Source organism: Schistocerca piceifrons, chromosome X, assembly GCF_021461385.2.
Source record: "Schistocerca piceifrons isolate TAMUIC-IGC-003096 chromosome X, iqSchPice1.1, whole genome shotgun sequence".
NCBI classification, from domain to species: domain Eukaryota; kingdom Metazoa; phylum Arthropoda; class Insecta; order Orthoptera; family Acrididae; genus Schistocerca; species Schistocerca piceifrons.
In genome coordinates this window covers 337,744,124-337,770,903 of record NC_060149.1, presented here as the reverse complement: position 1 = coordinate 337,770,903, position 26,780 = coordinate 337,744,124, and the positions used below count along the sequence as shown (strand labels likewise).

General features: G+C 42.4%; 1 protein-coding gene across 1 annotated transcript; it reads left to right on the top strand.

Annotated features, from left to right (window-relative positions):
- Positions 1 to 859: 859 nt before the first annotated feature.
- LOC124723101 lies at positions 860 to 26,207 on the top strand. The gene is made up of 2 exons (XM_047248277.1): positions 860 to 936; positions 25,345 to 26,207. Exons 1-2 carry the CDS (start codon positions 934 to 936, stop codon positions 25,663 to 25,665), a joined length of 324 nt encoding a protein of 107 aa, XP_047104233.1. The 5' UTR covers positions 860 to 933; the 3' UTR covers positions 25,666 to 26,207.
- Positions 26,208 to 26,780: the final 573 nt, after the last annotated feature.

Below are 26,780 nucleotides of genomic sequence, written 5' to 3'. Positions count from 1 at the left end.
TGTGAGCTACATTTGTTGCAGGGTGCCAATATGTCAACGACCGAACACGCACCGAACGAGGAACAAAGGTGGTTCTTGTGCAGCGAAAGGATATCCACAAGGTGACACAGTCCTACACTGCACAGTATGCTGTCATATTATCAGAAAAATTACTAGCAACGGTCTTAGCCCACCACTGGCTCATTTGGACCAAGGTGAAGAAATCAGTTGTCTGCACGGGAATACAAAAACATTACGGTAACATCTTCAGAGTCTGTCAGACTCACAACAGCAGTACACGAGAATAATCTAACCATAGTCTCGAAACCATACGTGAGAAGAATAAAAATTCTTCTGCTCAACGATTCATGAGTAGGGCAAATGATAAAAATAAACTGCCAACGAGACAGACTCTAAGGAGACCTCGCCATTATGAAATTCGGCGCTTACTCTGTCGGCTGCAAACTCCTTATATTCTAGCGGCCACACAAAGTAGTCTGCATAAGTAGGCGTCAGATATTCAAACTCGATTTTCTCGAAAAATAGCCGAGAGTTGTCTTCCTGTTTACAAATGTTGAAGTCCTAGTCGTGTCCTACACCGTCAGTGACTCAAAACGGTAAGGGGTAGTTCGTACTGCCCCTTGTGATCTAAATCCTGAAATTGTAGCAATATTTGTTTGAGGCTCTGTTCCATCTAGCTATTCCTCCGAACTCTTCTTGTCTAATCGTACGCTGGTATGTTGGAATGACAGATATCGTTGCATACACACAGTGGAAGTAACAAGAATATAGGTCAGCAGCCGGAAGGCTCTCGTGCGTCCAGCGCCACGTCATGTGTGTGCATCTCTGAGCGACGGAATGCGTGCGTTAGTGCGTGCGTCAGGCGAAGGCGGGAGCAGAATATAAGCGGTGGAGCACTGCCTCTGCGCACAGTTGCCGTCCTGACCATTAGTCATGGTGAGTAAGTCTTCTCTGCCTTAGCAGCGTCACAAGCAACTTGCCGATCACTCATTTCGACGTCTTTGCTCGCACATTATACGCTGTTTTTGATAATAGCCACGCTCTCGTAAACTAGTATGCTCTTAACAACCGTTTCTAAATAGGCGATCATCCGCAGGGTGTCATTATCTAGCATACAATGCGTGTAACATTACTTTATTATGAATGAATTCCGTGCCTTGTTTCTGACTTGGCACATCGCCTCCTCTCTGGCGCTGCGAACATAAAGTGCAGAAAGTCATATAAGCAGATCAGTGTGTAATGTCTCTTGCAGCGGTCTCTCCGCGATATTTTCAGAAATTATATAAATTATGTAACTCAGTACGTATCTCGAAATATCTCTTCTTATCTTACCGATTCCTAAACTTTAATATACGATGATTATCAATGCAAAGTAGTTTCAAGCCCTATTATTCCTTGGAGCGTCCATTTACTCCATGGAATAGCTTATCTGCTATCTGTTTTCTGTTACGAAAAGAATGAGGCAATGCTTGCCGATTAGCCGTGAGAGGAGGAGGAGGATGTATATATGTATTGTTGAGCTAGTCGCCATCTTGATGAGATTCTGTATGAGAAGGAATTTAATACATGAACTAAACTAAAGTGTGTTCGCGTATTATTTAACTGATTATTATTGACAGTGTCTGCTTACTACGCTGTGTTGCACGGGATCAGTGGGGAACGTCTGATTTACACTGGACGAACCTGCCGTTTTGTATGCTAAAGATATCCAGTTACTTCAAATAAATAGGCTAACACGGTCTTACCAGCAGATCTCCGGTCTTCCCCATGTGATCACCGAATGTGATAAGCCTGCTTTGTGAAAGAAAATGCCCTTAACATACGAATGTTTTTACTATCCTGATCAGTGAAGCTAAATCAGGCCGGTGTGAGGTTTTTAAATTTTTTGAATACCAAAAAAAATATTAAAAGTGGCAGCTAGCCCCACATGTTATGTTGAGATGAGACAACTTCAGAAAGACGAAAACAGAATTTAGGAAACAATTTTCGCTCCCGTATTTGTTTTAAGACTTAAAGCGGTTTTGCTAGACAGGTCAAACACAATTTCATGATCTTTATTTTACACAAACCGCCCTTATAAATCAGCTGTTCCAGTTTCTAATTTAGTCAGCAGAATGGCTATTTCTCTTAAATTAAATATGGAGGTAGATACCTTCGTATGCAGTCTCATACTACTCTGCAGGAAAAGTCACTCTATGCCGGTTAGCCGATAAGTTTCAAAAACAAGACGTAACATTACATCCAAGCACGTTTCAGATAAGTTTGTGCATTTCATGAGAACGAAAAATGGAGGGTAGAAGAGGAAATCCGGCAGCTAGTACCACATTTCCATAACCAGTATTTGAATGTTTACACGGACAAGCGGAAGAAGTGTTGGGAAATGGATTAGCGAAATCCAGTTTTGGGAGCCCAGTGTAAACGTAGTGACAGATAAGTAAATGGAAGGACATGTGTAATTCTGTGAAGTCTCGATTACTGAGAGTATTTAAATGCGGGCATGTGCCCACCTTAGTCTCTAATACGCAGTGCCCGTTTTTTAACTTGCCAACTGAAATAAAGTTGGTTCGCTTATAATCCATATCACTAAAAAAATGCACAATGCAAAACTAACTACTTTTTTTCTGCTGCGGTTCGAACTCTGCTAAACTGTAATTGACTCACAGGCAATGCTGTCTAGGGCAAGAGAATTAATGCCTGGCAAAGTAATGTTGTTTAAACCTACCTTAGAGTTAGACTGCTTTACTTCATGTACTTTATCTTTTGCGAAATATTAGTGTTTTCACTGTTAAGTAAGTAAACTCAGCTCCTGCTGTAATTTAATAAAGAGCTCAGTTTTCCCAGTTACAACAACAAACCATAGCCTGCAACTGTGTGTCTCTCTGAGTACTTTGAAGAAAATACTGAAACTCAGTTTCAGGAAACGACATATTTGAACTACACTTAATGTTCACGATACAGAAAGATCAGCTTCGGTACGAGAATTGATCAACAATACACATTTATTTCTAAAATAGTTATCAAATCCCTATCTAGCTATGGTAACATTTCATTACAGGCAAACCTAAAAAATCAAAAGCCAACGAGACATATAGATATTTGCCATTTCTTTTAAATACTGATGTTGAGGTAAAGCAGTCACCAACCTGAAGACTGAACACAGTGCTTTACTAGACTGGGTTCTACTGGAGGTATTACGCTTTGCCTTCCTCCGACCTTCAAAGTGTCATACTCAGCCAGTTACAAGGAAACCTATAGATTAACGTGGACTCCACTTTTTTTCGCATTACCAAACATTCCCAAAGGTGTAAGAGGTGACAGAAGAATACTAGGACCGACCGTAGATCGGCGGTGAATAGTACTGCGTTGAGAGTAAAAGATGAGCAGAGTTTGCTGTAAGGGCGCAGAGTTCTACGTGTGGACCCGGAACGCGCTGCTATCGTGTCCAGAGCAAACAAGTGACACATACACGCCATCCCTCCGACCACATTTTTTCCTCTTGTTTGTACGCTCCCGCTGACCGAATGATATGGCAGGCTTCACACTCAAGGTATCTAGTCTGGAAGAAGCCAGTTTCATTTCTGTTAATCGCGGAGTGCTAAGTTCCTACGCTGAAGGCAGCTGTAAAAATTCAGAAACAAATTTCTGCTAGCAGTCTGCTATAGAAATATGAGCACAACTACCTTTTTGCTTAAAACAACGGTGCGTTAACAAATACTCATACTATTTGGTATCTCAAACTCTACACTAATTTAATCCTGGAGGTATCATGACTCGTATTTACTCTTCTAATACTAACCGTTGTAGAGGATCTCATTCAGGGTAATCATACAAGCATAATGATACATTCTATTTGTCGTAGTAACCAACCATAATGAAAGCTGTGAATTGTTCAGGTGCACGTACTTATCAACAGTTTCGTCGAGGTAGTAAGGCTACTTTGCCAGGTGTTCTGACGAATGATTTTATATATATATATATATATAAAATATGTGTGTGTTACCAAGGGTTCGAACTACAAATATCAGTTATCAGTTCATCTGTAGTTGTTAGTTATTCCCTTAGTAGAGACGTTGCAGTGGACGACATATTTTGCGTATTTCCATTCAATAATTCTTACTGAATAATTATTTAATTCCTCACTTAGCAAGTGCTGATCGCAAAAAAAGAAGCAGTTGGGATATTTGGCATTAACTCGTAATCATCTTGTAGTTACCTCTTCAAGGAGTTGTATTGTAACTGCACCTTCGCATCAACAAAATTTTTGATAGTTTGCCCAGTAAGATAAAATGCCAGACAGGTAGCAGTCAAGTTTTAAATCAGACTTAAAATAATACCTCTCGGACAATTTCTTGTATTACACAGACTAAATTTATTTTATAACAGTTAGCCTGACAAAAATTAGTTTTTTAGTTGCACGGATATAACTGAAAAATTATTTTATCCTGGAAACTCACTCATTCCATGTCGTTCCGATAAAAAGTCTTTCAGATCTATGGTACAGTAACAGGAGTGGCGAGCAGCTGCTCGTTAGTTTTCAGATGTCTGACAGGAAATGTTTGAAGACGGTCTACATGAGTATGCATCGCAAGTATGTGGTTTACTATGTTAGAGGTGTGATTTCTAGCCTGATGTAAGTCACTCAGGTCGACCTTCATCGGACACGAGAGGGAGAAAGTGGAAGTGTCGAAACTGTTAAAGGAAGACCGGAGTGTCCCATAACCGAAGGCAGAAACTGATGTATTCACCTGCATCGGGACTTCGACCAGATACGTAAGAACCGCTTATTTTCACACTGACACACTATCAGATATTAAATAGTCTTGCTCTCGAATTAAAGCTCTAGCATTATACTGTTCGTCTCCCTATGAGTGTGTTATCGCAGGCTGCTGAACCAAGAAATGCAATGATAAATACCAGAAATACGTTCAAATATGTTCAATCTGAATCGTCGTGTAAAAACAGATTAATCTAGCTGTCTTTCATCCTTATGGCCACGTAAGCTGTGATTCTTCTCGGTGATAGTATCAGCGTCGTTAGTGGAAGAGCCTTCGATTGTAACATTCCAAAGTAATAGCACAATTTCTCGTCGCCCAGTGTATCCAAATGCTAGCTGTTAAAGGGGGAGGGGATAGTTTGAAACCAATTGTGCTTGAATTACAGATCCCACATCCGTAAAGCGCAAATGCCCGAGCCTGTTATCCTGAGGATACTTAAGCCATCAGTTTTGGATTAGGGTCCAATGGCTCGTTGTAACGATAGCTGCTGAGCTTATGAAAAAGAGCTCCGAGTATTTAGATGCAGTAATTTAAGAAGTTCGTGCAACACTTGCTGTAATCCTGTTCCTCAGTTCTCTTTTTCTCTGTGGTATTACGTATACGTAACTGGGAGAAATCTGGTCAGAGGTTTCGCTACGATGCAGTCTGTCTTCAGTAAGCTAAATCCTCTAAAAGGTGCCCGAAACCAGTAGGTTCTAAATTATATAAATGAGGATCATGTGAATATTTTAAAATGAGCTAATGATCTGAAATGAATATAAAGTTATTGACAAAATAACGTAAACCATACAGAAACAACTTGATAGCAACTGTTCAGTGACTTTAACCAGTCTCAGTGCATAAACAAGTGACAGAACTGAACTCTTCATTAACAATTACTGGTCCCCATTGATGGACACATTGTCTGTAACAGGACTAATTGCCGCTTCACCAGAACTCTCAATGCTGGATCCTAGAAGTGTATTTTTCACGGGCATATTGACAGTTGCTTACTGACAGATGCTCTGTGACACGATACGCAAATATATCCTCAAATTCTAATGTACTAACAGTTTTTGTCGAGGGCCTAAGCTAGTTCTCGCAATCTTTCTATCCCTGCTGGTGAATTTCATCCGATTAGGGTGACACCTGTTGCAAAATTTTCTGCATATTCGTTCGGTTCTCCTGGCGCTTACTCCTGCTGTCATACATAAAAAGCATGTCTAAACGTTCCTTTACCAGTGATGGTAAATCTTAATCAGTTGCGAACGGTAAACCGTGTAACCGAGCTAAACTTCTGTGGTTTTTTAAGGTAGCGCACACAGTTCAGAAACGTCTTTCATCCTTCTTATTATAGGTCTCGTACCGCCTGAAACATCCATTTCTGATAATTTACTATCTCGAAATTCAGTAAGGGGTCCTTCACAGTCCGTAATATTTTGACGCTACAGATTTTGGATACCAAGTACAGTATAACCCTTGTGATAAGTGATTCTTTGACTGACTACAAAAGTGTTTGAACCAGAAAAATCTCAACTTCGTCTGGGAGATTTCACACTCCATTATACACGAAGTGAGCTTCCCATGTTACCATCTCGTTTTAATATTCTAATGAGAAATCCTTAGATGACAAAATCTTACTTAAAAATAGACGTGTTGCCAAACGGAAGTACGCAGCCTTTTAAATGTTTGTAGATAATTTACCGTTCTCGGCACTAGATTGCCATCGACGGATTAATTCGCTAAAAGCTTAGACACACAATTCCAGTTAGGCATTCTGACCTTTCTTAATGTGACTATATGATGTCAATGAATACATCTTTTACAAGACTTCATGGTGTTCGGAAGGCTTAACTGCAATTATATATCTTGACGAACTTGTTAGCAAATTAATCTTACCTGAAAACAATAATAGTGTGTTGAAACAATTATGTGAACATAGTAATTTTTAGACGAACTTGGACGTAGTAAATTATTAGAGAGAATCTTACAAGAGTTAATGTTAGCTGCATTAAGAGTATGTCGCTTTCGGCTGAACCAGTAAGATTTTTTTTTTCGCTACCCGGCGGAGTCTTTAGTTTCCAGCCCCTAATAGGTATTGTCACTATATAACACGCACATGCTTCCCATTCGCTTTGGGTGCAACATCCGAACTGATGTTAGCAGGTACTAAGGCTGCTTAAAAGCTTAATTTTTCGATTGCATAGCTGTCGAACAACTTTAAACTCTTTTTCCAAGAAGGGTCAATTGACTTGAGCTATTTACCTATACTTCTGGTGCTAATACTTCTGGTTTCCCTCTAGTATCCTCCCTAAGTATCGGTTTCCTTCAAGATTAGTTTAAGCCTGCGGTTCTCCGGCTGTCCTGGAGAATCCTCTTTTTCCCCTATCGTGTAACAACCGTACACCCCTCCAGTCACACAGTGTTCTTTCTGTGGCTCTGATATTTTCCCTGTACGATGCTTTAAATTCATTCGAATAACCTTTCCTTGTTTTAGCTTAACATGAATCTTAGTATCAAATTCACATCGTTTCTCTAATTTTCTTCTATTCGTGTCTACTACTTCTTTCTTATGAACTGAATACAACTTAGTGTCCTTGACTCTATATTTGTTCCATGAAACTACTGTAAAAACATTGGATGTTACATGTATGACTTGGAAAACTGTGTGAGACAATGATTAAACTGACCTAGATATTAAAAACTCATTCCGCTCCAGTTACGAATGAAATGTAAGGTTAGCTGCTTAATCTTCCTTCCCCGACTATACGTAGTATATGTGGCAAATTGTACGTCGCCGGTGGTTCACATTCAACATCAAAATCTGCATTCCATCCGTAATAGCTCAGTGAGCTGGTAATCAGGTTGGAAGTCGATTAAGTTAGTATGTGTTCAAAGTAACCTTTCGCTTTGTAATCTCGATGCTTTTAATTAAAAGGAGCTACGCAGATTTTTCGACTTGACCTTCTTCTCAAAAACTTTAGTTATCTATGTGAAAATTCAGTTAAATGTCTGTCCTGTGCCTCGTTCACGATAGCTCGAAAACTTTCCTGTGATTATGTAGATAGCTTCTGCTGCTCTGGCAAGGTACGTAAACATCATTAGCACTATCACTTGACTGACAGAAGCAAAACATTTCCGGCTCAACTAGTTGTTAGGGCATTTCAAGAAAATCACCTTAAAACAACTGGTCGCAAAAGCCCACTTCAAAATCTGGCGTTGTCTTACAGCTTCGGTATAGCATAGCATATGTTTCATTATTGATTTATAGAGCAATGATGTCGCATGAGCGCTCAGTCAGGTGTATCTTTCATCGTGGTCATCATGTATATGTTTTGAACCATTATTCCATGATAGAGTAATTCATGAAGAAAATTAAGCATCTGAGTAGGCCGTACTATGTCAGACTGTACGAAGTCAGTTACAGCATTCGTCAAATACTGGTTGGTTTGAATTTATAGTTATTTCTTAAGGTTGACAGTAAAAGAAAAAAAAAGATTTGTTCACAATTAATAACTGGTCATATGACTTAAAAGATAAAATATCTATGGTTAAAATTTTGGAAAGACTTCATATTTTCGCAGTAGTGTTTGTAGCCGCTTCGGAATCATGTTGAGGTTCCTTTTTAATGGTGTGATTAATTTCTTACAGTTTCACGGCAAGGACGGATAGGGAGTAAGATCAGTCTCTTTGGTGGCGACTGAATAGCCAACTTAATATCTCAGGAGTTCCGTAGTGCTGGATAAACACACTTAGCCTCGCGGCCAAAATAACTGGAGGACCTCATTTTGGCGTAAGCTTTCGCACATCATCCCTTTGAGACAGTTAAGTGAGACACAAAGACTGATTACCAGTCAGTGACTAACTGAAATCAAAAAATAACTTCAGTATATAGAAACTGTTCGCTCTCCGTGAAGTAATGTCATACCTTCTTAACTAGTACTACCTTTCGTGCCCAGAAATGCAGGAACTGGCATCTAATCGCTTTTGCTGGTCCACCAGAAACTTGCAAAATCTACAGAAAATTTCCAAAACTAACACGAGATCTGTTGCATTGTACTAGTGTTTATATTGTAATATGCCGGCGTCAAGCCGGCCAGTGTGGCCGAGCGGTTCTAGGCGCTTCAGTCTAGAAGCGCGCGACCGCTACGGTGGCAGGTTCGAATCCTGCCTCGGGCAAGGATGTGTGTGATGTCCTTAAGTTAGCTAGGTTTAAGTAGTTCTAAGTTCTAGGGGACTGATTATCTCAGATGTTAAATCCTATAGTGCTCAGAGCCATTTGAACAATTTTTTTTTGTCGGCGTCAAAACGATTAGACAAAGGCTGCATTGTTGAAGATGGATTTATAGGCCTGCTTTAAGGCTCTCACATTTTACATCGAGAGACCCATGACGGGACATGGAACGACGCTCACATCCAGTCTCGTCAAACACATACAAAATATTGCCACTTGACGGAAGATACAGGGCTATTACAAATGATTGAAGCGATTTCATAAATTCACTGTAGCTCCATTCATTGACATATGGTCACGACACACTACAGATACGTAGAAAAACTCATAAAGTTTTGTTCGGCTGAAGCCGCACTTCAGGTTTCTGCCGCCAGAGCGCTCGAGAGCGCAGTGAGACAAAATGGCGACAGGAGCCGAGAAAGCGTATGTCGTGCTTGAAATGCACTCACATCAGTCAGTCATAACAGTGCAACGACACTTCAGGACGAAGTTCAACAAAGATCCACCAACTGCTAACTCCATTCGGCGATGATATGCGCAGTTTAAAGCTTCTGGATGCCTCTGTAAGGGGAAATCAACGGGTCGGCCTGCAGTGAGCGAAGAAACGGTTGAACGCGTGCGGGCAAGTTTCACGCATAGTGATGTGAAAGATTCAGTGTTTAAATCTCCTCTACCCAGAAACGTGCCAGAACTGCGAGCTCGCATCAACAATGCTTTCGAACTCATTGATGGGGACATTCTGCGGCGAGTGTGGGAGGAACTTGATTATCGGCTTGATGTCTGCCGAATCACTAAAGGGGCACATATCGAACATTTGTGAATGCCTAAAAAAACTTTTGAGTTTTTGTATGTGTGTGCAAAGCATTGTGAAAATATCTCAAATAATAAAGTTATTGTAGAGCTGTGAAATCGCTTCAATCATTTGTAATAACCCTGTACATTTAGATACCTTACTTTGCACAGCTTGAACAGTATTATTTGCAAAATTGGTTCTTATGCAACCAGCGATATAAAGAAACCGGAGACTTTTTGCGTCGGTAAAAGACTAGCACTAAAGTGTATTATGCTACCATATCACACAGCACGTCTGAAATTCCATAAAATTTTCTTAGCATCACATGGCATGTGCCTGTTAGTAATAAAATTGGACTTCTATAACCTAAAGTAATGGACCCGATGGTGCAGCACAGAGACGTAGTGAAGACTATTAGACGCAAAACATCATTTGTTCATTATGCCTTGAACATCACGCAGCAGTCAATTAAGCAAGAAAGTGTCAGTTGACGATAAAAACAATACAACGCAGATGGTGGTAGCCCTCTTCCGTTTAATGCTTCGAAATGATAGAACATTCGCGAGTGGGATTAAAACGAAAATTACGGTACACATTGGGAGGAAAAATCGCTGTCCACGCCGGCGATGTCAGTGTTCTGAGCGCCATATATCGTCTAGACTTCTATCTCATGCAATGCTCAACGAAGAGTTTGTGAAAACTTTAAATTCACTTGTAAATTTAATACCGCGTAGTGGTTCTGAATTTACCATCTGGCTTATAGAGGTCATTGAATACAATACTAAAAGCCATCAGTTAACGCTCGCGTTAAAACCTAAAGCACGATCCAAGTGTCAAATCACAGCACGATTTTGGTAGGTAAACTGAAAATTTATCAGAAGTCTACAGTTGAAATCTGCCCACCATTATAACATTGAGCAATATCTTTCTTGTTGAGTACTTCAGTTCCTACTAACGGCTACAAAGAAACTACATGGTGCCCGTGGCCTTCAACGACTGTAAAACTATTAAGATGGCATTTTTCCGCTTCTGTTGTATTTTACTGTTAGAAGAGTAATTTCTTCCTTTAGGCTATTTTGAAGTGATTTTCTGCGACATAAAAATAAGCTATAAGAATTAAAATAGCTGTGGTGCCGGCTATGTTCGAACATTATGAATTACCTCGAAGAAAAACATTTATTGACACAGGCAGCACGGATTCAGAAAACATCGTTCTTATGAAACACAACTAGCTCTTTATGCTCATGAAGTAATGAGTGCTATCGACAGGGTATGTAAAATTGATTCCATATTTTTAGATTTCCGAAAGGCTTTAGACACCGTTCCTGACAAGCAGTCTTCTAACCAAACTGCTCGCCTATGGAACACCACCTCCGTTGTGCTACTGGATTCGTGATTCCCCGTCAGAAAGGTCACAGTTCGTAGTAATAGACGGAAAGTCATCGATTAAAACAGGAGTAATATCCGGCGTTCCCCAAGGAAGTGTTATAGACACTCTGTTCTTCCTGACCTATATTAACGACGTAGGAAACAATCTGAGTAGCCCTCTAGATTGTTTGCAGATGATGCTGTCATTTACCGTCTTGTGAAGTTATCAGATGGCCAAAACGAATTGCAAAATAATTTAGATGCGATATCGGTGTGATTCGAAAAGTGGCAGTTGACCCTGAATAAAGAAAAGTGTGAAGTTATTCACATGAGTACTAAAAGAAATCCGCTAAATTTCGATTAGGTGATAAGTCACAAATCTGAAGGCTGTAAATTCAACTAAATACTTAAGGATTACAAATAACCTAAATTTTAACTATCACGTAGTGTTGTGGGTAGAGCAAATCAAAGACTGCGATACATTGGCAGAACACTTAAAAGGTGCAACAGGTCTACTAAAGAGACTTACACCACGCTTAACCGCCCTATTCTGGAGCACTGCTGGGCGGTGTGGGATCCGCATCAGGTGGGACTGACGGATAACATCGGAAAAAGTTCAAAGAAGGGCAGCTCATTTACTTGCCACAGACATGATAAGTGAATTGGAGTGGCAATCATTAAAACAAAGGTGTTTTCCAAACGTTCTGTTGGTAGGGAGAATTGATCATCACGATAAAATAAATAAGGGCTCGCACAGAAAAACTGAAGTGCTCGTCTTTCCCGTGCGTCGTTAGTGTGAAATGGTAGAGACAGCTTGAAGGTGGTTCATTGAACCCTCTGCCAGGCACTTTATTGTGAATAGCAGAGTAATCACGTATATGTAGACGTATGAGGAAAATCATTGTCAAATTATCAGCTCCACTTACATTAAATGGAAATAATACTGGAATCCCTTTGTTAAAAGTACATTATATAAAGCATAGCACAGGACTTCCTGTGTGTAAATTTCTATGTTGGGATACACAGGCCTGGCCATGCAGTTTAGTTCCCTTCTCATAAAGAAGCACCTGGTGTAATATGAAAAAAGGCACACTTGGAAACAGGCTTAGTGACACAAATTCTGTAAATATATACGCAACTGCTTCCCTTTCACTTCTATTTACACATAAACGCAAGTTCCCAAGACTGTGAATTCTTGAGTTAGGAATACGCTTAAAAATAAGTACTCCTGAGAAAATTTTAGTTCCTTTGAAAACCTGAAATACTTAGTAAGAGATAACGTTGTGTGAAATTGTGTTTTACTTAAAATTTACACATTGAATGATATTTACACCAACCTAGGTTACAAAAATAAAGCAAAATAAATATGCACCACTTAAAATTTACTGGAGACTATATAATACGTAGAGACCGCGCGTTCTGCTTTAGTGGATAGTAAAACGCCCAAAAATTCTCAGGCAACCAATTTGTTCCTTTCAAAGATGCCAACCGGCTAAAGACAAGCGAAAATTTTTACTATTAGAGTTAAATCTTATGGATATGCTTACCAGCATGTTATGATGAAATGAGGCGGAATTTGTTTCCTTCGAACATGGAATAAGGCCAGTTGTAAACCACGTAAAACAGTAAGTGAGGGGAGATGTTATTTCCAATGAGGTTCTTCTTCCGTTCTTAGCGTTTTTAATTTCTCCTTGTTTTTGTTCCTGAGTAAACATTTTTCCACTTTTTTTCTTGAAACCGCCTTGAAGTTTTTCACTTTTGGTTCTGAATTTTTTCGAATATTTTACGTTATTTTAATCTCCTCTAAGTCTTTCTCATGATATTTGATCCTTGGAGTTTCGTTCGTTATTGAAATACTGTATAATTCTTTTAGTCCATCTATTTTTCTTCATTATTTTTGCACTTCCAAAGAAATCTATCCGCCTTCTCCGGATTAAGAGTTCCAGAATTTTTTCATACTCCTTTGTTGCTTCATAATTTTTAACTGCAGTTTTCTTCTATGGTGGACGACGGTTCAATCCAGTCTCCGGCCATCCTGATTTAGGTTTTCCGTGATTTCCCTAAATCGCTTCAGGCAAATGCCGGGATGGTTCCTTCGAAAGGGCACGGCCGATTTCCTTCCCTCACCCGAGCTTGCGCTTCGTCTCTAATGACCTCGTTGTCGACGGGACGTTAAACACTAATCTCCTCCTCCTGAACCGTCATCTGCCCATCCTATCAACCGTAACCTGTCTGATCCCTTACTTCCCAGATACGTGATTATTCATAGTCTGGGAGGGAAAAGCGATTAAAACTGCCCTGGGAAATATGTGGAGTGTCTAGATGTGGACATTGGATTTGCGGTACACGTACGCCAGTGGGCTAAGTTTTTACAGGTTCGGGTCTGCAATGTGGCATCTTCATTACTAGCATAATATGCGAGCTCAAGGATTTGAAGAAAGCGATTAAACTTTGTGAGGGCAGAGATCCAGGCTACATTTGCATAGGCGAGGATAGGAGGGTCTTACTTTTCTGGATAACGGTCGTTCGATTTATCTTCTATATTGGTGTCTGAAGTTCAGGCCTCAAATTATGCATGCTCTTCGCTCACTTTACTGATAGGTAGTTTGCATTATACCTTCAGTGTTTGAAAATCACAACGTGAATGTGTGGTAATCCAGACACAACGATGCATAGAACAATACTGGTAATAAGCAACTAGGATTAGAGAAAACTTGCATTCGCAAACTCAGCAGTGCGCTACGTGACCAGAAAGGTCATTGTTAAGCCTAATTCACACAGTAAAGAGTAGAGGTGTAAACTTAAGAGGAAATGGCATTATGACTCGTAGGCATAAAAGGTCGTAAATATGTATAACAGTATGACAGGAATTGGGCAGATTGCTCGGTCGCTGGGAACTGGGTTTAACATAAATACTATACACCAGCCCTGTGGAAAGCGTTTATGCTGAGACTGCTGAACCTCCGCTGTCCAATCGGCGAGCAGTCCTTCTGAGTCGTTATGCCAGCCATCTGTCTTCCATGCCTGCTAATCCAGCCCATGACATTTTTACGACGCCTCCTTTGATGTAGGGTATGCAGGCCGCCCCTCCTCCCTACTACCACCGGGAGTCCGCTTCCGTCAACTGCTCCATTCTCTTTCCTTCCGCTTTCCTAAAACCTTCTTGACAACTTGGGGTACAGCACCGCCTTGGCTCCGTCCCCGGATCTGCCTGCTCCGTGACTTTTGTCGATTTCCCAAGGATGGTACCCCTTCACTTGTTTATCGTCGGGCATTTGCTGCTCTATGTGCACAAATGACGGACGCCACATTTATTTACACCGACGGATCGAAAACATCGTTAGGTGTAGGGAGTGCCTATATTGTTGGCGACACCCCAACTCACTTTCGGCTTCCCGACCAGTGTTCGGTTTATACTGCGGAGCTTTACGCTGTTCTCCAGGCTGTCCATTACATCCACCGCCATCAGCGGATACAGTACGTTATCTGCTCAGATTCTCTCAGCTCTCTCCTCAGTCTCCAAGCTCTTTATCCTGTGCACCCTCTGGTCCACCGGATTCAGGACTGTCTGCGCTTGCTCCACCTGGGGGGCGTCTCGGTGGCGTTCCTCTGGCTCCCGGGACACGTTGGTATCTGTGGAAATGAGGCGGCCGATATTGCAGCCAAGGCTGCAGTCTCTCTTCTTCGGCCAGCTGTTCAATCGATTCCCTTCGCCGATCTACGGAGCGTTCTTTGCCGTCGTGTTGTTCATTTATGGCACACGCATTGGTCGACACTTCCCCATAATAAATTGCGGGACGTGAAAGCTCTTCCTTGTGCTTGGACCTCTTCCTCCCGAACGCGTCGTCGGGAGGAGGTAATTTTAACTAGACTCCGGATAGGGCACTGTCTTTTTAGCCATCGACATCTTTTATGCGGCGATCCTCCCCCACTCTGTCCCCACTGCTCTCAGCTGTGGACGGTAAGACACCTTTTAATTGAGTGCCCCTATTTTAATCCGTTACGCTCCCGTCTACAACTATCGCCTGATATATCGTCGATTTTAGCAGATGACACGCGCTCAGCCGATCGCGTTCTCGAGTTCATTAGTGCCAGTGAAATGACGTCAGTCATTTGAAGCTTTTTTGGGGACAACCAACCCCTTTCTGTAGTGGATGTTTAAGCCTTCCTTCTGCTTTTAGTTTCTCCAATTTTATGACTTTCGTTCCCATTGCTGCTGGTTTCCATTTTCGGTTTTTTACCAAGTCACGGACCGGGCGCTAATGACCATAGCAGTTTTGCGCCCTAAAACCAAAACAAAAAAAAACATAAATACTACAGCTCATAAAAGATACGCGCCCACTAGTTACCTGTAACAGTAATTTCAGCATCCGTAAAGAATAAAAGAAATACCAGATAACAAACAAGAGATAATAGCGTCAGGCCTCGCATTTTGCCCTACTGTCCCTCGACATCTTCCTGCAAATGAAGATTCAAAGTTTATGAAAGAGGCTGCATGTCAACAGATGAAGAATGTCAAATTGTTAATTGTCACCAGTTCGTTGTACTCTTTCAGCCTTCCAACTGATAGAATATTTCAGATCCTTACACCAGCAAATTCTATGCCTATCTTCAGAAACTGAACGCACTATTCGTGAGGCGAAACTCTCGTTGGCGTTAACATGATAAATAAAATCGGCCACTTTCGTCAACAGCGGTCGTTCAGGGATATGCTGCGAAACCTCACCTTGGCCAGACCATGTAAATTTCCGTTTACATAAACAGGATCATAATATTCAGTTAGAAGAAACGCCACACTCTGATCCAGCACTCTTGGAATATTTCCCCAAATGATACCGCCCGTCTATTGATGGTTATTGTAGCTATTATTGTTTACCTAAGATCTCAGAATATGCAGCTTGAAAAAAATAAAACTTGAATCCTAATCATTCAGATATGACAGTGGGCATATTCATTTCGAATGTATTCTTCTCAGTATATGAACATTTAACAAACCCTGTTAATGTACATTCCAAAGTACCCGCTATACACAAGAAAATACCCACAAACTGTCAACAGCATAATATCGGCATTGGAGCATTACAGAACTGCGTCATCTGAACTGTGAAGAAAGGACCAAATTAAGATTATCGCTGCATATCAATCTGTTGCACCATTACGTGTGGATAGTACTTGCATCAAGAGATGTTGATGCTTCATGTAGGATAATAAATACGTAATACCTGTTCATGTAACAGGTCCTAAAGCTGAATATTTTTAGTTAATACAAAAAACGTTCAACCTGTAGTGTTAACTCGCCCTGAGTCTGCTCGCAAAACAGATACGTATTTTTCTCTAATGGCCATTGATCGTGTCTTGAACAACTACTCCTATTCTCTTTAGTTGAAGTTTGCAACGAATTTCCTATCATGTGGGAGAACTCAATGTGTGTTCAGAAAGTAACAGGAATTTTGTAATTTCGCATGTTGTGCTAGTTAGGAAGCGCGTAACTTTAGGTGTTCATAATCATGTCTGAAAGTATCTGTACAGTGTTAGCCGTATCGTATATCCCTTCCGTTGTCAGTTGTCTGAAGCTACATGTGTTTTGGTAGTATCTGCGATTATGTCTTTCGTATAAAATGGGATAGTGTTGGACATTTTTAAAACTCTTCTGCATCTTATTCGGTTAAGAGATAAAATTTAATACAGTGTTGAATATTGCTTAGATAAGTTTGCTAAGAGTAAAGCATACGAATGGTGTTAAACGTCACGACAAAGGCTGTGAAGACGTTGAATATGAAGAGTTCTGAACGCCTCAGCATTCATTGACGAACGAGATGGCGGAAAAAGTGAAAGTATTATAGATGATCGCCGAATCACAATGGGAGAAGTCACTGATAATGCTGGCTAACGCAACAATTTTTTGTTTTCGGGTATGGAATTCACATTATAATTTGTTGAAAATTAATATAGAACAAAACCAGAGGCGAATGCAAGTTGCCCAAGAGTCTAGATGAAGTTGACGACGCCGCAAAACTACTTAAACCTGTCATAACAGGTGATGGACCATGATGTCGTAACTGTCATTAGTGGCGGCCAAGCAGTTCTAGGCGCTTCAGTCCGGAACCGCGCGACTGCTTTGGTCGCAGGTTCGAATTCTGCCTCGGGCATGGATGTGTGTGATGTTCTTAGAACTACTTACACCTAACTAACCTAAGTTCTAGGGGACTGATGACCTCAGATGTTTAGTCCCAAAGCTCTGAGCCATTTGAATCATTTTTGAACTATCATTAGGTTATAAAACTCCAATTTTATTACTAACGGGCACATGTCGTGGCACGCTAAGAAAATTTTATGGATGTCTGACATACTGTGTGCTATGGTGGCACACAACGTAGTGTTAAGATCAGAATGGAAGCATTCTGGATCACGAAAACCTAAAAAGCTCAGTGCGCTCAAATATGGTTACGTTAACTGTGTTCTTCTAATGGAACGCCTTAGTGCGCCAGGAGTTACTGCAACAAGGTCGATCGACAAATAAGTAGTACTACTTAAAATTTAAACGCCATTTGCGTGCACAATCCGAAAAAGAGAGATATTTGATTAGAGGCGAAACAGTTTATTCATTTTGCACCACGATAATGCACCCGCTCAGACTTCCTAGCTATTTCTTAACTTTCTGACCAAGATCGATACTGTAATAACAACCTATTTCATATTCTGTGTATCCGCAGCTGTGGAAAGGCATGTTCGGAAGAATTCGGCTAACAACTGGTAAAATTATTTGTTTAAGCGCAACAGGTTTCGTGACCTAAAGCCACATCTTCAGGTGCAACGATGTTAGGTCATAAGTATATCCATCGCTCCTATTCAAATTTTACCGTTCAGTGAACATTGTCAATGCCATAACCAATGAAAGGTGACGAAGCACTCCATTCATTTAGGACAAACTGCTGGTAGGTGAAACTTGCAGTCAGAGCCACGTTTAAAAATCTTCCCTACCTCAGTGCGACGACAAGGCAACCCGGTGTTGAGCAAAGGAAAAGCTGCCCTCACTATAGACTCAGAGGAGCTGTAATGCAGCGACATGTTATTTTTCGTATAAACTGAAGACCTCGATTTTTTGAGGCGGGAGAACATTATTGATCGTCATAGTATTACGTTATTGTATCACGACACCGATCTCACTGTCAAAGGCAAACAGGTGGCGCCCTTTCAGAAAGGCTATCAGTGACATCTGAAATAATATATAGAGCTAATAGCATTGAGTTCAGTAGGCAAGCCCGCATCTCGTGGTCGTGCGGCAGCGTTCTCGCTTCCCACGCCCGGGTTCCCGGGTTCGATTTCCGGCGGGGTCAGGGATTTTCTCTGCCTCGTGATGGCTGGGTGTTGTGGGCTGTCCTTAGGTTAGTTAGGCTTAAGTAATTCTAAGTTCTAGGGGACTGATGACCATAGATGTTAAGTCCCATAGTGCTCAGAGCCATTTTTCAGTAGGCAACTTGACCTGCTAAATGCAGCAGTAAAAGCAACATCGCTTGTAATCACATGACCGTGGCCACAAAAGGGACAATTAAGTTGGAAACTACATCAACAAAATATTCGTGGTGTCGATACTACACTGGAGTGAAAGACTTAAGAACCAAAGTAACTTACGCATGGTGTGTCACTGCCAAGTAACGTAGCTCGATGAAACTTGGACCATATAAAGAAAGAACTGCTACAATATACTACAGAAGGTAACTCAAAGAAATACGCAATGAGACAGACATGACACGTTGAATAAAAGGCAAATTACACTGAAGTCAACGCGATTTGTGATGGTCCCCTGATCGTCACAAAAGGCGGGACACGGCTCTTAATAGGGGGGTGGGGGGCGCGATCACAACGGACGGCAATTCATGCTCTGCAATGTGCTGCTATGTTGGCCACGAGACTGGTGAAGAAGTCTTGAGTAGGGTGTCTGATTCCTCCGCCATCGTGGTTGACATCTGCTAAACAGTCGGTCCATATAGACAGACTGCAGTCTTCCAAATCAACACGCACTCGATGGGGTTCAGTCGGGGGAGCGGGTAAACTAGCCCATTCGTAGAAATCCTCTCGTTCCAAGAGCTCTTTCACCTGGGCTTTTCAATGCGGTCGCGCATTGTCGTCCATAAAACGAAGTCCGAACCGAATCCATACCTGAAAAGAGGCAGCAGTGGAAATTATTACAATAACATTGATCGGCGAGTGTACGATCTTTAGAGATCTGGATGTCAATACGCCCACGCAACATTATACTTCACCGCACCGTAGCTCATGGACCACCAAATCGATCACTCACTACTGTTCCTGGGTGCACTACGTGTTCAGACCTCTCCCCATGAAGGGTGCGTCCAGATTTACTACTCAGACTGAATCTGCTGGGGTCCTCCTTGCATGTTGCTAATCTGCTGTTGTAGTTGAACGTGGTCGACTACCTCTGTCAGGCAACAGCACCTGTGTTTCGGTATACTTCCCATGCACGTAAAACAACGCAGTGAGGAGTAGCAAACTCCTGGGCGATACTCGTCACACCCAACAGGGAGTACTTCATGGAAACATGTGACAGAATGGTTCTAGTTTTGCAACACAGGACGTGTTTTATATATGGAGAACAGCAGTGAGTGTACAATATTCTATTCTTCCAATACTGAAACTTGCAGCTGTAATGTTTCGGATGAACAGGAAACCCCCAGGTAGCACTGGAAGAAAATGTAGCTAGTAAAGGTCGTGAAATGATTTTAAGTAGTCGTGCCTCCAGGGAAAGCAAGCGAACAAGGTTAGCTACATACGAATCTGTAAGAATACAAACAGCGAAGCTCCTGAAGCTTTCATATAATACAGATCAAGAAAGAAATTTGAAAAGGAGGCCAGAAGCAAATGTTTCAAAAAATTACTCCAACGGACTTTAGAGAATTAAGTTCATATATGTAGAATGAGATTACAGATATAGATAGTAACATAACTAGTAATAAGAAAATATATTGAACAATACTGTCAACACTCAAGCATATTAAACTTACAAGGAACGCAATAAGAAAAACTAAAATAGCACAAAGGGTAACAAAGTTAGTCCTGTTCCTTGCACTATATCTGAGACTTCATCGTTGCCGTTTTGAAAAGGAAATGCATTGTGCGTAAAGAATTTTGAGACATGTCCTAACCAAAACTTAGCTAGTAATAGAATACGGGATCCTGAAAATAATCTGAAAAGCTTGTAAGTGTGTTGCAGGGTAGTTCGTGCTGAGAAATAATTGTTAAACAAAATTAAATACGTTGCGCCGTATCCGAATTAGGACTGAAGTTCGCCATTTGGACCGTTGGGTGCGCAAATGCAAGTGGCCCGCCAGAGACGGTGTCGTCAAACGTGTTCTTCGTTAGTTATCCTTCAACCGAACAAGAGAGATAAAGTTGTATATGGTACGGTAGTAAGGATGGAACCAGAACCTAAGTCTCTTCAGTCTCGTGCACTATCATCTACGCTATGAGAACTGACACTAACATTTCTGGCAGACCGCTTGAATTTACACGCGCAACAGTCTGATTGGCTGACTTCAATGCTAATTGACTATGAAACGGCGCAACGTATCTAACATTTTTCTCTTAACAATTATCTCAGTTCAACCTAACCACCGACATCCTTACAAGCTGTACAGACCTTGACCATGAACTAAAACTATATTGTTTCAGAAACCTTTTAAAATCTCAAACGTCTATGATACGTATATGCAGATTGAAGCGACGAATGAAAATTTGTACTAAGACCAGTATTCAAACCTGGGTCTCTTGCTCACCAGGCAGATGCGCTAACCTCTACGCAACCCTGGTACAGCGACTTTGTAGAACTGCATAGATTGCCCTCAGTCCTCCCTCAATCCAAATTCCCATTCACGTCTGTCACTTCGTTTCATATAGCTGAGTTTGAGTAAAGCACCTATGCCTGGGTTTCAGGCAGGATCCGCAATTTCGTTCGATGCTGAGGTGCTATCCCAACACAGTTGGAGAGCATCTGCAATGCTGTTACTTTATTGGAAATACAAAGATCTGAGGCGTGAATGGGAATTTGGATTGAGGGCGGAGACGTGACAGCGTAGTCCATGCAGTTGTGCAAAGCCATTGTACCAGGGTTGCGTAGTGGTTAGCGCATATGCCTAGTGACCAGGAGACATGGAGTCGAATACCGGCCTCGCTAAAAAAAAAATCTTCGTTCTTTGCTTCGTTCTGCACACATACCTCTTTCTGACCACCTTGTCCGCAGCTCGTGGTCTTGCGGTAGCGTTCTCGCTTCCCGCGCACGGGGTCCCGGGTTCGATTCCCGGCGGGGTCGGGGATTTTCTCTGCCTAGAGATGACTAGGCGTTGTGTCTCTCATCATCATTTCATTATCATTGCCTCACAAGTCGCCAAAGTGGCGTCAGCTAAAAAGAACTTGCAATTTGGGCGGCCGAACACCCCGCATGGGGTCTCCCTGCCAACAATGCCGTACGATCATTTGTTTTTTCTGACTACCCTGTATAACAGAAATAGTAAACCCCTGATCACTGTTAACCCGAACAAAAACAGCTTACCGACTACTGGCAGCATCACTTCTGTCAGCACCTCCCCTCTGAGTCACACGTGGGGAGCTCAGTTAATAGAGCATTGCCCTCTTAAGGCAAAGTTCTGGGTTCGCGTCAAAATACGGTACACACTTTGAATCTTACAGGAAGTTTTAAGATACTCTCTGGTTCCAACAATCGCTGAATTTGGATATTAAGAAACTACAGTAATCCGCGTTGAAAAAAGGTAGCCGGTTACACTGATCTAGCACCTAAAAGAACTAAAATATTTCAGAACTATAAATTACATAAAGGCATTGAGTACCATTTAGAATTTAATCCCATGGTTTGTAGATAACGCCCGAGCATGGCTCGGCCCTTAACTTTGGGTTATAAAGACCGCGCCCAAGTACGGTCGGGCAGCAATTTTCTAGACGCGCCTGCGATCTCTCAAACTAGATTAATGGCGTATATACGGATGTCTCAGTACCTATCCATCGACTGGTGTTGCCTTCTGTTAATTTCTAGAATTCGAAAGAAACATTAGCGAACGTAAGTCGCTGTCACAAATGTTAAGTTTAGCCATTTGCTGTAATTGTGCTACAAATACTAAATGTCTGTCTGGATGAGCAAAAATTTTGGAAGCTCGAGAGGAAGAAATTGCTCAATAACTCATCTCATCCTTTTTTGGAAGGATATTCAAGAAGAATAGAATAATTCCAATCCCAAAGAAAGCAGGTGTTGACAGACGACAAAATTACCGAACTATCAGTTTAATAAGTCACAGCTGCAAAATGCTAACGCGAATTCTATACAGACGAATGGAAAAACTGGTAGAAGCCGACCTCGGGGAAGATCAGTTTGGATTCCGTAGAAATGTTGGAACACGTGAGGCAATACTGACCCTACGACTTTTCTTAGAAGAAATACACTCCTGGAAATGGAAAAAAGAACACATTGACACCGGTGTGTCAGACCCACCATACTTGCTCCGGACACTGCGAAAGGGCTCTACAAGCAATGATCACACACACGGCACAGCGGACACACCAGGAACCGCGGTGTTGGCCGTCGAATGGCGCTAGCTGCGCAGCATTTGTGCACCGCCGCCGTCAGTGTCAGCCAGTTTGCCGTGACATACGGAGCTCCACCGCAATCTTTAACACTGGTAGCATGCCGCGACAGCGTGGACGTGAACCGTATGTGCAGTTGACGGACTTTGAGCGAGGGCGTATAGTGGGCATGCGGGAGGCCGGGTGGACGTACCGCCGAATTGCTCAACACGTGGGGCGTGAGGTCTTCACAGTACATCGATGTTGTCGCCAGTGGTCGGTGGAAGGTGCATGTGCCCGTCGACCTTGGACCGGACCGCAGCGACGCACGGATGCACGCCAAGACCGTAGGATCCTACGCAGTGCCGTAGGGGACCGCACCGCCACTTCCCAGCAAATTAGGGACACTGTTGCTCCTGGGGTATCGGCGAGGACCATTCGCAACCGTCTCCATGAAGCTGGGCTACGGTCCCGCACACCGTTAGGCCGTCTTCCGCTCACGCCCCAACATCGTGCAGCCCGCCTCCAGTGGTGTCGCGACAGGCGTGAATGGAGGGACGAATGGAGACGTGTCGTCTTCAGCGATGAGAGTCGCTTCTGCCTTGGTGCCAATGATGGTCGATGCGTGTTTGGCGCCGTGCAGGTGAGCGCCACAATCAGGACTGCATACGACCGAGGCACACAGGGCCAACACCCGGCATCATGGTGTGGGGAGCGATCTCCTACACTGGCCGTACACCTCTGGTGATCGTCGAGGGGACACTGAATAGTGCACGGTACATCCAAACCGTCATCGAACCCATCGTTCTACCATTCCTAGACCGGCAAAGGAACTTGCTGTTCCAACAGGACAATGCACGTCCGCATGTATCCTGTGCCACCCAACGTGCTCTAGAAGGTGTAAGTCAACTACCCTGGCCAGCAAAATCTCCGGATCTGTCCCCCATTGAGCATGTTTGGGACTGGATGAAGCGTCGTCTCACGCGGTCTGCACGTCCAGCACGAACGCTGGTCCAACTGAGGCGCCAGGTGGAAATGGCATGGCAAGCCGTTCCACAGACTACATCCAGCATCTCTACGATCGTCTCCATGGGAGAATAGCAGCCTGCATTGCTGCGAAAGGTGGATATACACTGTACTAGTGCCGACATTGTGCATGCTCTGTTGCCTGTGTCTATGTGCCTGTGGTTCTGTCAGTGTGATCATGTGATGTATCTGACCCCAGGAATGTGTCAATAAAGTTTCCCCTTCCTGGGACAATGAATTCACGGTGTTCTTATTTCAATTTCCAGGAGTGTATTAAGGAAAGGCAAACCTACATTTCTAGCATTTATAGACTTAGAGAAAGCTTTGACAATGTTGATTGGAATACTCCCTTTCAAATTCTGAAGGTTGCGGGGGTAAAATACAGGGAGCGAAAGGCTATTTACAATTTGTACAGAAACCAGATGGCAGTTACGAGTCGAGGGGCATGAAAGGGCCTCGGCGGTTGGGAAGGGAGTGAGACAGGGCTGTATCCTCTCCCCGATGTTATTCAGTCTGTATATTGAGCAAGCAGTAAAGGAAACAAAAGAAAAATTCGGGGTAGGTATTAAAATCCATGGAGAAGAAATAAAAACTTTGAGGTTCGCCGATGACATTGTAATTCTGTCAGAGACAGCAAAGGACTTGGAAGAGCAGTTGAACGGAATGGATACTCTCTTGAAAGGAGGATATAAGATGAACATCAACAAATAGAAAATGATGATAATGGAATGTAGTCGAATTAAGTTGAGTGATGCCGAGGGATTAGATTAGGAAATGACATTTAAAGTAGTAAAGGAGTTTTGCTATTTGGGGAGCAAAATAACTGAGGATGGTCGAAGTAGAGGATATAAAATGTAGACTGGCAATGGCAAGGGAAGCGTTTCTGAAGAAGAGAAATTTGTTAACATCGAGTATAGATTTGTCAGGAAGTCGTTTCTGAAAGTATTTGTATGGAGTGTAGCCATGTATGGAAGTAAAACGTGGACGATAAATAGTTTGGACAAGAAGAGAATAGAAGCTTTCGAAATGTGGTGCTACAGAAGAATGCTGAAGATTAGATGGGTAGATCACATAACTAATGAGGACGTATTGAATAGAATTGGGGAGAAGAGTTTGTGGCACAACTTGACTAGAAGAAGGAATCGGTTGGTAGGACATGTTCTGAGGCATAAAGGGATCACCAGTTTTACTGGAGGGCAGCGTGGAGGGTAAAAATTGTAGAGGGAGACCATGAGATGGATACACTAACCAGATTCAGAAGGATGTAGACTGCAGTAGGTACTGGGAGATGAAGCTTGCACAGGATAGAGTAGCATGGAGAGCTGCATCAAACCAGTCTCAGGACTGAAGACCATAACAACAATTTCTTATTATTTTAAAATTCGTAATCCAACAAAGAACTAAATATGAAAAAAGTGGTGAAGCTTCGTCTTTTCTAGTATAACTCTTGAAGATACAGCTATTACATATGTGCCAGTAAAGCTTTCAGCAAATGTATATTTTTCTAAGCGACCTTCGTCCATACTGCTAGATTTGGATGCGTGTGCGCACATTATGAATTTGGTTTCGGCATTGTGCAGCTGCGCCCGGTTCTGGTGTTGGCTGTGGCGGCTGCCGCGACGGCGCAATACGTGTCGCCGTACGCGGTGGGCTGGCACCGCTTCCCTGGCGTGCTTCCGCAGTATCTGTCCGGCAGCAGCCTCGACAACCGCCAGGGCGAGGTGGTGTCGCAGTACGACCTGGAGACGCGCGTGTCGCAGCTGCCTCCGGACCGCCAGCCCTTCTGGTACGTCAACAAGGAGGTGCTGGAGGCCATCAAGCACCAGCAGGTGCCCGTGCCCGCCACCACGCCCGCCGCCCGATTTCGCCGCGCAGTCCTGCGGCCTCTGCCCATTGCCTAAGGGGCAGCTTCCCGCGGAACCGTCGCAACGCGGATCTCCCCTCGACTTCTTCCTAGCCACTCTCTGTCGGTACACTAAGTGGCTACTGTATTTTTATCCTCAACGTAGTTTCCAATTCGTCATTTTAGTGATCAGATTTCTCGACGCACATTTCCTTGCTAGGTGACAAGTTCATTAATATATCTTACTGTCTGAAGAAACGAGATTTAAATCTTTATACAGTGATTATTAACACCATTGTACTCGAACTGTGTGCGTCAGTTGGGCAACCTTTTCGTGCCTGCTACTATGCACTGGTTCCTTAGACCTTATCGCATCAAAATCTTTCTATTCGCGTCTCTTTAATGGTCCAGTGATGCGATTTAGTAGTTATGTTGAGGAGTTGGGGTTCGTAAAGATAAAATTATGTTTTAGGTGGACTTAGTGTCTGTCCAATTCCATCAGATGCTTGCTTTGTATAACTTCTCGTTTCTTTCTCGAGATTTTTTCTGCTATCATTAAGAGCATAAATGTAAAAAGTCGAAATAAACCAATGAAGCATATTATATTCGTTTCTTTCTGATTAACCGCTCCCTAATTAAAATTACTTTCCTTTCCATCTTCTTTCATTTGCCTGGAAAGCAAATACTATATAAATTGAGAGCAAGGGGGCTGAAAAAATTCAGTCTAATTCACCAACAGAATGTAACGGTGTATACTGTATTTGCTTCTGTGTTCACAATCTTTGATTTCATATTTAATGTATTACTTTCATTTTTTACCAGCGTGCATATGACACAGCATATGTAAAAACGGAAGAAATACACACAAAGTTTTGAATCACCTCGGTTCCGGAACATTTACAGAAAACTGGAATAGAGATAAACATGAACATCATTTCCTCCCATTTTATTGCTCATCAAAACAACACACTGCATGTTGTACCACTATACAGCGAGACCTTCAGTGGTGGTGTGGTCTAGGTTGCTATACACGCAGATAACTCTAATTCTGAGTAGCACGTCCTCTTGCATTGATGCATGCCTGTATTCGTCGTGGCATACTATCCACAAGTTCATAAGGCGTTCTTGGTCCAGGTTGTCCCACTCCTCGACGGCAATTCGGTGTAGATCCCT